Genomic DNA, 14,251 nt, shown 5'->3' with positions numbered 1-14,251 from the left:
TCTTTGTTACATTACCCTTGATCATGCCCTACCAGGCCTCCCACACCCACCTCCCCACCAATTTGGATCACTTGTTGTCAGAGACAATTCTTGCTCATTAAAGTTTACATAGATTTAACATTAAAATGCTTTTAAAAAAAAAGAAAAGAAATAAAATGCTACCTTCGGTTCAAGTCTTTCTACTGCTGCAGTTGAACAAAGTCTGAATGCCCCACTTCATGTGACTGCCGGATACCATCTAATGACTCTAAGTCACATACACTCCCCTCTGCCCTCTGGTCTCCGACTGTGACTCACTGTGGTGGTGGCGTCGTAACACGTCCACAAGCTCTTTATATTTCTACCTTCAGAGGACACAGTGGAATTCCTTGAGCGCGAGGTGTGCTTAGCAACTGACTTCTAATGTGGAGAGTAAAGCTGAGTGTCCTTTAGGAGATGACTAAAACCCAAGCGAAACCCACTGCCATCAGAGGGGACTCAAGCAACCCTCTAGAGATCACAAGGGGCTGGCAGAATTCAATAGGGAAAACCCGTATTTTCACTCAAAAAAAAACAACAACAACCACCACTTGCCTTCCATTTCTATGCCAACCTACGATCAGGAGGTATTTTCCTAAGTGCCAGTACATTATTTCTCGAAAACCAAAAAAGCTTCCATACAAAAACAATTAGCATATGTGCTTACAAGATGACCTTCCAAGGGGCCCAGGCAGTTGGGCGAAAAACCTAGAGAGTTAGTTGTGTGAAAAACCAGTAGCATCTTTTCCAACACATGGTGCCAGGGCGATCTGGCCACCCACAGGGGAAAGGCCTCTACCACACACCACACCGACACGACTCAAACTGGGCCATCGGCATAAGTGTGAAGCACGGAAGCAAAAAGTACTAACGGCCTTGGGTGAAGCAATGGTTTCTCAGATACTGCACCACAAGCAAAGGGGACTTCATCAGAATTTAAACTTTGTTTTAGGGTCCAGAGTCACCACAGAGAAAGGAAACAGGAGTGGGTGGAGCGAGTGGCTTGTGATCAGCTGTGAACCTGAAAGCTAATTGCTGGCACCCACCCAGGGGGCTCCACAAGAGATCGGGCCTGGGGAACTGCATCTCTCTGACCAAGCCCAGAGGCAGGAAGCTCTATGTACCCCGTCTGAAGGGCCATAAGCAGTCGGACAGGAGGAAGTGGCAGTGTGAGCAACAGGGGTGATAAGGAATGGTCAAGAGAGGATCGTCAGGTTTTCCACAGTAAAAAATCCTGCCAGGAAGTGACTAACCCGGACAGCACTACGCAACCCAGCCAGACCACCCACACGTACTGGGAATCCGCTAAACCGGAAACCCCGTTTATGAACAGAAGATGGCAGACTTAACTGGAGAGTCTGACCGTATTAAATGACAGAATCAGTAATTCTCTGATGAAGCCTGACCTTTTTTTTTAAAGTCAGATATTATGTTTTCATGTTCATATTCCATTGTTCTAAATCGTATATAGCTCTTACTTCATAAAGACACGGAAAATTATTTGGGACTTTATTTTTCCCCCCATGTCATGTTTTTAACTTTCCAACCTGCAAAGAGGGTTTTCCCAGTCAGCATTTCAGCAAAGATGCAGCCTGCAGCCCACATGTCAATGGCTTTAGTGTAATTATTGGGCGACAGTAAGAGACGTGGAGATCTGTACCATTTAGTAACCAATCCTTCAGAAAGATGACCCTAAAAAGAGAAACCAAAAAATACTTCAACATTGCAAAAGAACAGCACAGAAGACTTGATTTATTAACGAACTCTTTACCTAAAAATACAGTGATTGCGAAATCCTACCACAATACAATTGGTTTCTAAAGCCTGTTTTCAAAGCTCAGACATTTTTGGAGGCTGAATGCAGTTAACCCTTCCCCAGGCTGTATCATTACATACAACCACAGTCCCATGAAGTCTGCTGACCAAGAAGCTTAAGAATTTAGTGCCAACTCTGGGTCATGCATTCAAAACACACATCAGAAGCGAAGCTAGGAACAGGTAACGGGAGGGGCAGAGGGGAGGGGCGAGTACTAGACATTCATAAACTAATGTCAACCTCCTCACTGACAACCCAAGGTGCCTGGTTCTACTGGCTATCTCATTCTCTACCAATCTACTTTAATACTTTTACACTCTAGCCACTGTTACCCTTAAAAAAATGATATACTCATGCATTCCATTTTAGTACTCATATTAAAATGTTTAAAGTATTAAGACAAACAATGTGAGATGATTCATATGAATGCAACAGTTTACTTGTTTGCTTGATTGTTTTAGACTGATGCTGTGGTCCCTAAGGTCATCCGAATGGCTTAGGTCTGACTGCTAACCTAAGACTGGTGGCCCTAACACATCAAGTAGAACCATGGGAGAGGTGGTCTGGTAATCTACTTTCATTAAAGATTACAGTAAGGCAAAGAGAAGGCAACATACAGTAAGACGAAGGTTGCCAAAAAATGAACTTGGGGGAATAAACATGAATTGGGGGGGTGCACAAGTTGAGTCTGGAGTCAAGAAAGCCCTACAGAGCAGAACTACTGTACAGCCGAACTACTGAGGCCCCCATGAGTCCAATCAACTCAACCAACAGCATGGGAAGACCAGCAGAGCTGACGGGGCTCACGACAAGCGAAGCAGCTACACGTGTACAGTTTACATGCCATGACTCCTTTTAGCTACCCTTACTACCAATTTCATGTTTATAGCGATTTGGATGTCACACTGAAAAGTAACTAAATAAGTAGCTCAGAAGGCACTGCCACGGAGTGAATTCTGACTCTTGTGACCTACAGGAGAGAGGGGAGCTGCTCCCGTGGGTTTCCAAGGCTGTAAACCTTTAAGTGAGTTGAAAGCCTCATCTTTTTCCCATGAGCAGCTGGGGGGGCGCGGGGGGTGGGCGCGGTTTCAAACTGATGACTTTGTGGTTAGCAGACACTCGCCCCTCTAGGGTATCTTTCAAATTAAATTAGGTTTACTTACTTAAATAAGGCACAACTAAACAGTACAGACTCAGAGAGAGAAAAATCTACCTTCTGGTAGGACCACACTTAGATCTCCACCAGATAAAAGAGATTTCACTTTTAAACCCATACACCTTTGGGAATTTGTATTTAGTTAGGATCCATTCCACTTTAGTTTTAAACACAAGGAGATTGTGAAAGCGTACATCTCTATGAACTAGCCGTGTTTAATACAACTGACCAAAAATATCCTGCCACCATATACAAAGGACATACAAGTGCCTATCTAGTTGGCAATGTCTATCAGTTTTAAGGCCTGTTTCAACTTGGTTCACACTTACCTTGTGGGAATAATGGGGATCCATGATCCGTGCAAGGCCAAAGTCCCCTATCTTCAGCACCAAGTCTTCAGTATTAATGAAAAGATTAGCTGGTTTGAGATCTCTGTGCAGTACATTTGCAGAGTGAATATACTTGAGCCCCCGTAGCAGCTGATACATGAAAAGCCTGGCATGCTCCTCCAGTAAGGGGCCCTGCTCCAGCACGTTCGCCAAGTCTGTCTCCATGTACTCCTGAACAATGTACACACTGCTCAGTTCCGTAAGGGAGCCCACATCATCGGTTAACTGGCTTCCACTGGGACCAAGAATTTCAAACACTTTCACAATGTTATCATGGTCTAATCTTCTAATAATTTTGATTTCACGCAGAGCATGTTTGACACTCTGGGGATCAGTAAGGACAATTTTCTTGATGGCTACTCTTTTGTCACAGTCATTGTCTACAGCACAAAAAACCAAGCCATTGCCTCCACAACCCAATGGTTTTAAGTCCATGTACCTAGAGCCCAGATCAAAACCATGAATGTTCATGAGACTTTCAAATTTCTCTGCCATTTTCAAACCCCTATTCTTGCCTTTTCCTTTCCAGCTGTTGAACGTGTGTAAACAAGGAAGGGAACTGGCATCAAAAGGAAAGATCTCTCAACAAAAGGGGAGAAGAAAAATGATTTTGCTTCCACAGCAAGATGGTTTCTTGATGTTCATTGCATATGCCAACCAGGCCCGTTGAGTTCCCCTTAGAATTAAAGCTCAAAAGGCTCTACTCATACTGAGAATGAAAAAGATTGCAGTACTCATAGTTCAAGAAAGGGGCAGCAACTCTGCAGACATTTTAAAAGAAAACACTCAAGAAACTCAATCGGAATGAAATGACATACTATGCACTCAGATGTACGGTGCTACACGCTTTAACTAAAATGTGAATAAATATGCACACGACAGGCTTCTACGAACATTCTCCTCACAGTGCAGATACATTCAGTGTTGGACTGGTCCTGAGCAGCATCTTTCTAAGGTGCTGGTGAGCACGAGTTCTGTTTTTGCTTCTTTTCTTCCTTTGTTGCTGTGTGTTTCCACAGGAAGAGCTGGCTGCTGTTGGTTAACAGATGTCTTCTGTTAGTGATCAGGTGGCTCCAGCTCACCACAATCACAATCAAAGCTACCGTCCATCTTACTCCGATACGCCCTAGGGGGGAGAAGAAGAAACAGAGTCAGCACGGCAGGAAGTGCACTAGAAAATGCCACGAATGCCAACCACCTACTACATATATATTTACCACAAGAAAAGGAGAATGCCAACAACTAGGCCTTTAGTACTAAACTACTACTGGCATATTATTTTCACTTAGCCCACCGACAGCCGTCAGGTGAACTCCAACCCAAAGTGATCCTCCATAGGGTTTCTGATGGTCAATCTTTTGGGGCGCAGACAGCTTCATCTTTTTCTCAACTGGTATCCAACTGACAGGCATGCTTAATTAATAAATAAGCATGCTCTTCAACAAATTAACAACTGCCCTGCAGACTTATGCAGAACTATTTTACCTGTCAAAAAATCCTATAAAGATGGCCCTACTCGACACCTTCATGAGGAGATTACTAAAGATACGAGTGCTATAGCAATGTGTGATGAAGAAAGTGTGGCTGTCAGAAAGAATAACGCCTGGGGTCTTTACGGTGTCTTTCAAAACAAGTAGTCACCTAAGTCCACACGGAAGAAGTACACCAGACTGTGTGATCCAAGGATTATATATCAGAATCCAAATCTGGAGGTGGAAACAGCATCAGAGCTTAAATATTCAACACCCAGTTTGCAGAAGGCTATAGAGGGCAATGGAAGCCCAAAATCTATTTCCAGTGGCCCTGCAAGGATTAAGCCTCTGACCATAGTCTAGAGAAGTGAATAGACTTTCTATCAGACAGAGAACACTGTAAAGTCGACTGTGGCAGACACAGGTGGGCTAAAATGTAACACCTTGTCATTTGATCCCCGTTTTGACCCATTTTGAATTTGTTCCACTTTTTAATATTGTATGCTTTCTTTTCAATTGAAACTTTCCTCTTTTGTCAGTGTTAGGGTTTTGTTTTGTTTATATGTTTCTTCGGTATATAAAATCCAGGATAGGTAAATATACAGTCAGTAACTGAATAAATAATTACCTAAGAACATGGCTGGGGAGGTTGGGGGAGATGAGGGGCTAACAACAATGAGTATGAGAAAGAAGAAAATGTTCCCCAAAAAGGAGAGTGTTCTAAAATTATTGTGGTGATAATTGTACAACAACCCTTCTTAATATGACTGAAGTATTTTATTCATTATTTGATATGTTAATTATATCCTAATCATAAAAACTTCTAAAAAAAACAGATGGGGGAGTGTCCTATTAAGAATTCTGTATATTAAAAAATATATATTAGTTGGTGTTTAATGGAAGATACAATTTAATGAGCCTAAAAGAATCTAGTAGTAAAGTTAGGTCTAGAGCATGCATGAACATATGTGAGTTACTTCTAACATGAGTAGCTAGTTTTGATTACTAGATATTAGTAAAGGTGCCCTGGTGGGGCCTGGTGGCATAGTGGTTATGCGCTGATCTATGACCAGGCTGTGATCCACAAGGTCAGCAGTTCAAAACCTCCAGCCTGCTCCGCAGGAGAAAGACGGGGCCTTTCTACTCCTGTCAACAGTCACCTCTTGGAAATGCACAGGGACAGTTCTACCCTGCCCTCTAGGGCAGCCATGAAGCCGAGCAGCATCGCAGCGACTGGGCGGCAGCGAGTTTGGAGAGTGGTTTGGGTGGCGCATGGGAAAGCATTGGGCTACTGATGGCATGGTCAGAGATCACACCGACCAGCTGCTCCCAGGTAGAAAGGTGTGGCTGGCTGCTCCCATAGAGGTTTACTGTCTCAAAAACCCTTTGTAGCGTCAAACTATGAGCTGGAATCACTTGATGGCAAGTGGGTTTGAGATTGGTTTTCAGTTCACCAATATACAGCGGATAAAAATTTACCAGTACGAATGAGAGAAATTTGCAGGGCAAGCTCCTAAATTTATAAAAGAGTGAACTTGAATGGTGAACAAATCTATGAAAAGGTGTTTAACTAGACTGGTAACAAAATCAAATTACATCACAAAATTAACATCTCAGATTGGAAAAACAGCCCTTTTTTTATTTGTTATGTAACGCTTGTGGAGGGGCATAGGAAAACAGAAACTTTCATACAATCTTAGTGGAAATTTAAATGATAAAAGCAATGTGCTATAAATAAGTAAACTGATACATAGGTAACATACATTATGACCTGGCAATTTTTCTGCAAGATATACTCCCTAGAGAAATACTTGCAAAGGAACATCCAAGTGTGGGGTGGGGGGTTATGTTTTGTTTTGTTTTGTTTTCTGTCATGTAGAATAGCCTAAATGTAGAATGTAGAAATAACCTAAACATTCCACAAAAGAGATTAAGTAGGTTACATTCATTTGAATGGTGAATACTAAAGTGCAATTTACACTATATCAATTTATAATATATAAGACCACAGACATATTTCAAATGGTTCTTATTCATATAAAGCAGTAGTACCATCATTTATTCAACAAACATGTAACTAGCTACAAGTACATCAGGTATCTGGCTACAGAGCTCACAGGAAACACCAGCAAACAAATAAGCAAGATATGCAGCTGTCAGAATACAAGTGCTGTGGAAAGAAATGCAGTAAGATAAGTCTGGAATAAGCAGGGAAGTTAGAGAAAACCTGTCTGATCAAGTGGTACTGCACAAAGCTCTACAGGAAGAAGGAATAAAATGTGTGGGCCACCGGGATACTCGGAGGGGGAAAGCATTCCCAACAGAGGGACCAGCACATAATATCCAATTCGTTACAGGCAGCAGACACGAGAGTCCAGCTCAGCCCCTCCTTCCACATCTGCCACAATACAGTTTGGTCAGAACATCAGGTAGAAGCATCAGAAACCAGGAACAACTAAGGATGCCAGCCCCAACCAGAACTCTGAACGGCTGGTCCATGGGGCTGGTGAGTGGGCAAAACCTAAAAGGGGAAGGTAAGGTGCTCAGGGCTTGCAGAGGCCTCTTCATGCACTCAGATGATGAAGACTACTGTATATACTCGAGTATAAGCCAGCGCCAATATCAGCCGAGGCACCTACTTTTACCACATACAGTGCACTAAAAATGTGCTGGAAAAACTTGGCTTATACACGAGTATATATGGTAAGAGAAGGGTTTTACTCACCTTAAGAGTTACAGTCTCCGACACCCACAGGGGCAGTTCTACCCTGTCCTACAGGCTCGCTAAGAGTCAGGCTCTACTGCATGTACTACAAAGGCTTGCAGTTTGGCCGGGCTTCACTCAACATTCATTTGCTAAGTATGTCAGTCAACAGAATAGGTAGGTGCTCCCACAAGGTCAGAATCAACTTGATGACAGCGGGGCTGGGCTTGCCTTCGGGAGCCCCTGAGTGCTCCAGACGATGCTCAACTACGAGCGGAAAGGCTGGAGGTACAAACCTACAGAAGCACCTCAGAATACAGGCCTGGCAGTCTGCTTCCAGAGTCAAGAAGCCTTGAAAACCTCATGAACCACAGCTGTCAGCTGACTCACTTGCCCTGCTGGAGTCTCCACTGTTACAACAGGGAGCACCAGCAACATCAGGATCCGTGCCTCTGTGGCAGTCCTTCAAAGGCTGAGGCTTCCCAGGCTTACTCTTAGTGATCTTAGAGAAAAGAGGTTTCCCCATGATCACCTTGGTCCTTAGAACTTTTATTTACAATGCAAACCTTGATCTCTCCAACCACCTTCACCTTTCATGAACTGAGAACTATGAAGGTACAACTCAACTGGGCCAGCAGATGACTGGTCAGAGCACCATCCAGCCACGTCAATAACCTTTAGGTACCAATGTGCCACTTACACTATTTCTCCATCATCTTCATGGTTCAAGCGTTAGACTCAGTTCAAGAACTAGCAATCCCTGTTTCTTCAGAACTTTTTACACTCTTCAAGGGAGGAAAGTGAAACCTAAGACAGACATTGACTTAAAATCACCCTTTCCAATTTCTCTACCCCCAAATAAATGTGGTTCACCCATTCTGAACCACACCGTGCTAATTCTGTGTTGCTTGGAGAGGATTAGTACATTTGAATTAGCTGGATCAATACTGTATTACTAACAATTGGTGAATGAAATAAAAGCCAGGCGATGCTTTCCAAGAATGAAACTGGCTTTACACTTTGCCTCCAGGGCTGGGGATGGTTTTCCTACACCCACCTGGACAGCCACAGTCTCCTGGCCTGCCCCTGTGCCAAAAGACAGGCAAAAAACTAAGGTGACCAGGCATCCCGCTTTTGAACAATTTTTCCCGCGTCCCGCGGCGTTTTGAAAAAGTCCCGATTTTTGGAAAGAATGCACGACAAGCTAGGGTATACGGTTTTCGGCTGCCATGTGGCTATTTCGCCAGGATATGAGTTTTATCAATGGTGTCCCGCTTTACCAATGTTAAAATCTGGTCACCTTAGCAAAAAACAAACAAACAAACAAACAAAAATGTGGGAAAGTCAGAATACCTTCATCTGTCAAATCTCCCCATTCTATAGAAAGTAGATTTTTCTTTTCCTTCCTACCCTCGAATAATTTGGCCTAAGAAAGGAAGTCTGGATGTGCAAAGCAAACTGGAGGTGAGGGTCTTAAACAAAGTTACTTTTCTGGCTTCTTCTTTCACCATCTGCTACTCATTGCCAGCCTGCCTGCTTACTCCCTGACAGCACCCCACCCCACCTGGACCCCCATGCCCCAACCACTCTGGCCTACTGCATTCTTTTCCAGAGTCAAGTAAATAATCTGAGTTAACTGGGATCCAGTTAGCCACACACTGCCTCACCCGGTTCTCCTAATGTTCACCTAGGGTTGTCTCCTAACCTTGGCAGAGACAGGTGTTCTTACAACACATTCACCAGTCCCTATGATCATGTCTCTGGCTCTCATCAAAGCCAGTACATTTCTAGGGCAGAAAAGGCCAAGGGTTACAGTTTAGCTGCTTGCTCACATGTATTCTCAACAGAGCCCTTCCTCCTATAATGGATAAGGAAGCCTTTCAGGATGTGGACCTGTAGGGGGAAGGAGGCAGAACAAACTAAGAACAGTGAATGTCCTTGGGAATCTGGGGGAGAAGGGATTTTTTTGTAATCACTTTATTGGGGGCTCATACAACTCTTATCACAATCCATACATCCATCCATTGTGTGTCAGGCACATCTGTACATTTGTTGCCATCCTCATTCTTTGCTTTCTACTTGAGCCCTTGGCATCAGCTCATCTTTTCCCCCTCCCTCCTGGGATTCTTAAAACATCAAAGCAGAGTAGGTTTTGTCTGGGATGGATCTATAACTTACTCTTAGCTACAGAGATCACACTTCCAAACTTAGACAAGGACCAGGTGATTATAAGCATCTAACAAATATTCAACTTGAAAACAAACCACAACTCCTTCTCTACTCCAAACCTCTGCTCTAACATTATCTGACTCCTTTTGCGTAAATACACTTTGTACCTATGCACATTGAACATCAGGGGTTTTCATTTGCCTTTAACTAGTTAAAAAAGCGATTATTTCCAATAAATTGATTTAAAAAAAAAAGAAAAAAGAAATAAATAAAAAGCGATTATTTGAAAAATGCTATTATGTTCATTTTGTTGCTCATTCCTTGATGGCATTAAAATAAGGTGTGTCCATGCTACAAGACCAAACCTACACAGACCAGATAAACTAGTTGTCACAGAATGTCTAAAAATCCTTCCAATTCTACAGTTTGTGATCTATGAAGGCAGAGAACAAGTCTTACTCCACTGGGTTTGGTTTCAAAGCATTTCTGATGGTGTGCCTGGAATGAGAGAGACGGACAGACGGAAACTGATGGGCACTAAACAGTAAACACAAGCTTGTGGCCAGACACTTGAACATAACAATAGCACCTTTCCACCCATTTGCTACCTTCCTCCTGCGCAGGCCCTCATTCCTAAGACTCCACACCTGAAGTACAAGAGGAAACACTAGAGCAAAGACACGGTCAGACGCAGAGTGGCAACATCTTTCCAACCAGAGGACAATCAATATACATTCTGCAGCAGTCAGGAAACATTAGTGCTATGATGACAAGCACTGCAAAACGTCAGTGACTTAGAGCAAAGTCTGAAGTCTTGCTCATGCTACATGTCCAACAAGGCTGCCCTCGTGCTGTTGAAGCAGCAACTTTCCCTACCCGTGACACACGGTGCCAAAGGGAACCAGGACATGGAGCTCTCTCACTGGTTCCAAGCTTCCAACCCAAAACGACCTGGCACAGCTCACAGACCAAAGCAAGTCAAATGGCCACACCTCTGTCAAGGGAGTAGAGAAAGGCAATCCCACTATGGGTCCAGAAGCAGAGAGAAGTGTTGCAGATCTTAGTTCTGTTACTTTCCTTCCCAGGCAACCCTCCCCAGGAGCACCTCAGCCTACCATGTACACAGCTCTGCCAACAATACGGACGAAGCTCCCGGGCTCATCCCCCAGGTCGCTGATAATCAGCAGGTAATTTAATGAATGGCCCATGATCATAAACCCGCTGCGTGCTGAGGATGGGATTCAGACCCTGTCTCTAGAGCTGCTCGTGTGGTGCCCTTCCACCACACCAACTAGAAAAGCCAATGCGCTCCTAATGACCACCACGGAGGTGTCAGAGAAAAGTCTAGTGAGTTGATTACTCTTCTCTATGCCTAAGACATGATTCCCTCCTTCCTCGCGGCCCTTCCACGGTGAATTTTAGTCCATCCACCAAAGTGAAATAACTTTACATGGCCCTGCTAGACCTGTACCCAGAGTCAAGCTGTAAGTTTAAAGCTCAGAACTCCTCCTCCACCCTTCTACTAATTGCTCAGTCATTGTTATCAAACCCGAACTCACTGCCATTGAGCCATAGAGTCAGTTCTGACTTTTAGTGACCCTACAGGACAGGGTAGACCTGCCCCTGTGAGTTTCCGAGACTGTAACTCTTTATGAGAGTAGAAAGCAACATCTTTCACCCACAGAAAAAGATGGTTTCGAACTGCTGACCTCTGGTTAGCAGTCTCTTAGTCCACTCTGCTACCAGGGCTCCTCCTCCAACCCCTAGTAACCACTAATAAACTTTGGTCTCGTTTGTTTTCCTATACAAGTGAGGTCATACAATATTTGTCCTTCTGTGATGGATTTATTTAATTAGCTCAGCCCTATCCATGCTGTAAGGATGTATTACGGCTTCATTTCTCCTACTGGCTGAGCAGTACTCCTATGCATGTATATATAGCCACGGTGTGTCTATTCACTCATTTGCTGATGGCATGTAGGTTGGTCCCACCCCCTGGTTACTGTGGATAGTGTTGCAATGAAGACTGTTTCAAGTGCACAAGTCTCTTTCTGAGTCTGCTTCCAAGACTTTGGAGCATATACCAAGAAGTGGAATTGCTAGATCATACGATAGTTTTTATGTTTTGTAAGAAATCACCCTATGGCTCTACCATTTACATTCCCACCAGCAATGGATAAAGTTTTCAATTTCACCACACCCTCATCAGCAAGGTATTTTGTCTTGTTTTTAACCATAGCCACCCTGGGGGGTAAGAAATGGCATCTCACTCATGCCTTTGATTTGCATCTATCTCATGTCTGGACCTGGAGCAACATGCATCTGGTGGCCACTTGAATGTCCTCTTTGGAGAACTGTCTATTCAAGTCCTTTGCCCACTTTACAATTAGATAAATATTTTTGTTAGGCTGCCACAGCTTTACATATCTTTCGGTTGTTATACCCTTGTCAGATAGTGCTTTCTGTAGATATTCTCTCAATGGGTAGCCTGCTTTCACTTTTTTTTGTCTTTTGATGAGCAAAAGAATTGGGTGTGTTTTTAAAATTATTTTTGAATCCCTCCCCCTGCTTTTCTTTCGTGTTGGGTAGTCTGTTGTTGAAAGCTAGGCCTGACAGTATTGCCCTGCTTGTTCGTCTAAGAATTTGATGGTTTTACTTTGCAGTTAGGTCATGAATCAGTTTTGAATGCTTTTGTGTATGCTGAGACATGCATCCTGTTTCATGGTTCCGGATGGAGAAATCCAATCATTCCCAACATTACTTACTGAAGGCCTCTTCTTCCTCCATTGACTGGCCTTATAATATTAGCATCCTTGTCAAAAGTCAGTTGACCAAAGACTTATGCTATTTCTGGACTTTCAATTCTATGCCATTAATCTAGCTGTCAACTGTTAAATTAGTACCAGGCAGCTTTGATTACTATAGCTGCATCAAAAACAACAACTAAAACCCATGCTTCAAGTAGATTCTTAACTGTAAGTATAGGGTAGAGCCACTCCATTTGGTTTCTGAGTTTGTAAATTTTTACAGGAAGAGACAGCTTCATCCTTCTCCCTACAAGTGGCTTGGAGAAGGGACCTTCCAGTTAGCAGCCCAACTTATGACCGCCTACACCTATGAAAAAGAATGGCAAATTGTGAAGTAGGAAAAAAGAATGAGTCTCACACGCCAAGAAAAACAGGTGTAATATGCAAAGACAGTGGCCAACTATGGCGAATGCTCGCAAGCCCGGGAAGCCAACGATAACCTTGATGAGAGCCCTTTCAGAGGCACAATGGTGGGCTGGAATAAACTGAAGAGTAAAAGGCAATGGACAGAACACCCACAGAACACTCTGAAAAGTTCACTTGGGAGAGAATAGTTATGAGAATGCGGACCAGGGAAAATGCGGACCAGAGAGCCTCTCTGGAGCAGCAATGACTTCGCAGCAGTGCAGTGATGGAGATGCTGCAGAACTGGCCAACAGCCACTCGCCATCCATGATCACTGGACAACTGGAAATGGCAATTACACTGAAAAACTGGGTTTGTAAGCTCACTTTTATGTAAATAGCCGCCTGTGGCCACCATATTGGAGTCCAGCTTCAGAGCAGTTGTAGCCTAATGAAGATGATCCAACAGAAATGGAAAACTCGGGATGCGAGCAAGGTGATGAGTGGTTCAGGTGTCAAGAGAAGGAAGCCAGAGCACAAGTGGAGCCTCGGCAAGTAGCACGGCATTCGCACAGCAAGGCACGCACGGCGTGACAGTGACTGGTGGGCACCAGCAAGACTTAAAACCAAACTGTCTCTTCAAGCCTGGTTGGAAACTTAACCATAAACATACGGTAGGCATGAGAGAGGGAAGGTGACTCTGAGTTAGAGTAGCCATGCTGTGCCAGGTATTTTTTTTAACTCCTAACCACAACTCTAAGAAGTTCATTTTACACACAAAAGCACTCATGTCCTCCTAAGAAGTAAAGTCCCACCAACAGCAAATGGACCGGCCAGGACCCAGGCCGTGTGACCCCCCTAAAGTTAGCCTCTTTCCACTGCATAAGGTGGGCGATAATGAACCATTCAATGCTTCTACACCTGGAAGAATATGACAAACAGCCAAGATCAATCTGGCAAGTGCCAACAAGCCTGGAGGGACCAGGCCAGAGGCAAAAGGCTTCCATTCGGTCCTATCTAAGAAATAACTAAAGAAAACTTAAAATACCGCTATTTAAAAATTTTTTAATCCAAGGGAAAATATCATTATGAAGACACCAGGGAAATGTACCTTCTTTCCATTTAGACGATCTCTTGCATTGAACAAAGGTGTGTTGATCAGAAATAAGCTGGGACTGCTTTGGAACCACCACCAAAGTGCTCTCTGGACATCTGAGTAGAGTAAGTCTCCCAATTGTTCATTCTGAAATTACATCTCAGGCCATGCAACTCGAAGGCTACTCAACAATGACCCCAATCTGAAGACGACGAGATGAAAAGGAACAGGCAAGAGCGAAATGCAACAGGAAATGCGGGTTGTTTTCTTAGGATTAAAT

General features: G+C 43.6%; 1 protein-coding gene across 1 annotated transcript in view; it reads right to left on the bottom strand.

Annotated features, from left to right (window-relative positions):
- MAPK6 (mitogen-activated protein kinase 6) overlaps positions 1-4,505 on the bottom strand; it is a 16,909-nt gene extending 12,404 nt beyond the window's left edge. The window contains exons 1-2 of the mRNA XM_004709434.2: positions 3,320-4,505; positions 1,566-1,710 (exon numbers count right to left, since the gene is read on the bottom strand). Coding sequence (XP_004709491.1) covers positions 1,566-1,710; positions 3,320-3,874 — 700 coding nt within the window. The 5' untranslated portion in view covers positions 3,875-4,505. The remainder of the gene's footprint in view (positions 1-1,565; positions 1,711-3,319) is intronic.
- Between the last annotated feature and the right edge of the window lie 9,746 nt (positions 4,506-14,251).

This window comes from Echinops telfairi, unplaced genomic scaffold (assembly GCF_000313985.2).
Source record: "Echinops telfairi isolate 266 unplaced genomic scaffold, ASM31398v2 ScPeMD7_8;HRSCAF=38, whole genome shotgun sequence".
In the NCBI taxonomy this organism is placed as follows: domain Eukaryota; kingdom Metazoa; phylum Chordata; class Mammalia; order Afrosoricida; family Tenrecidae; genus Echinops; species Echinops telfairi.
Note: the sequence above shows the minus strand (reverse complement) of the source record. Positions and strands in the feature narration are given on the sequence as shown.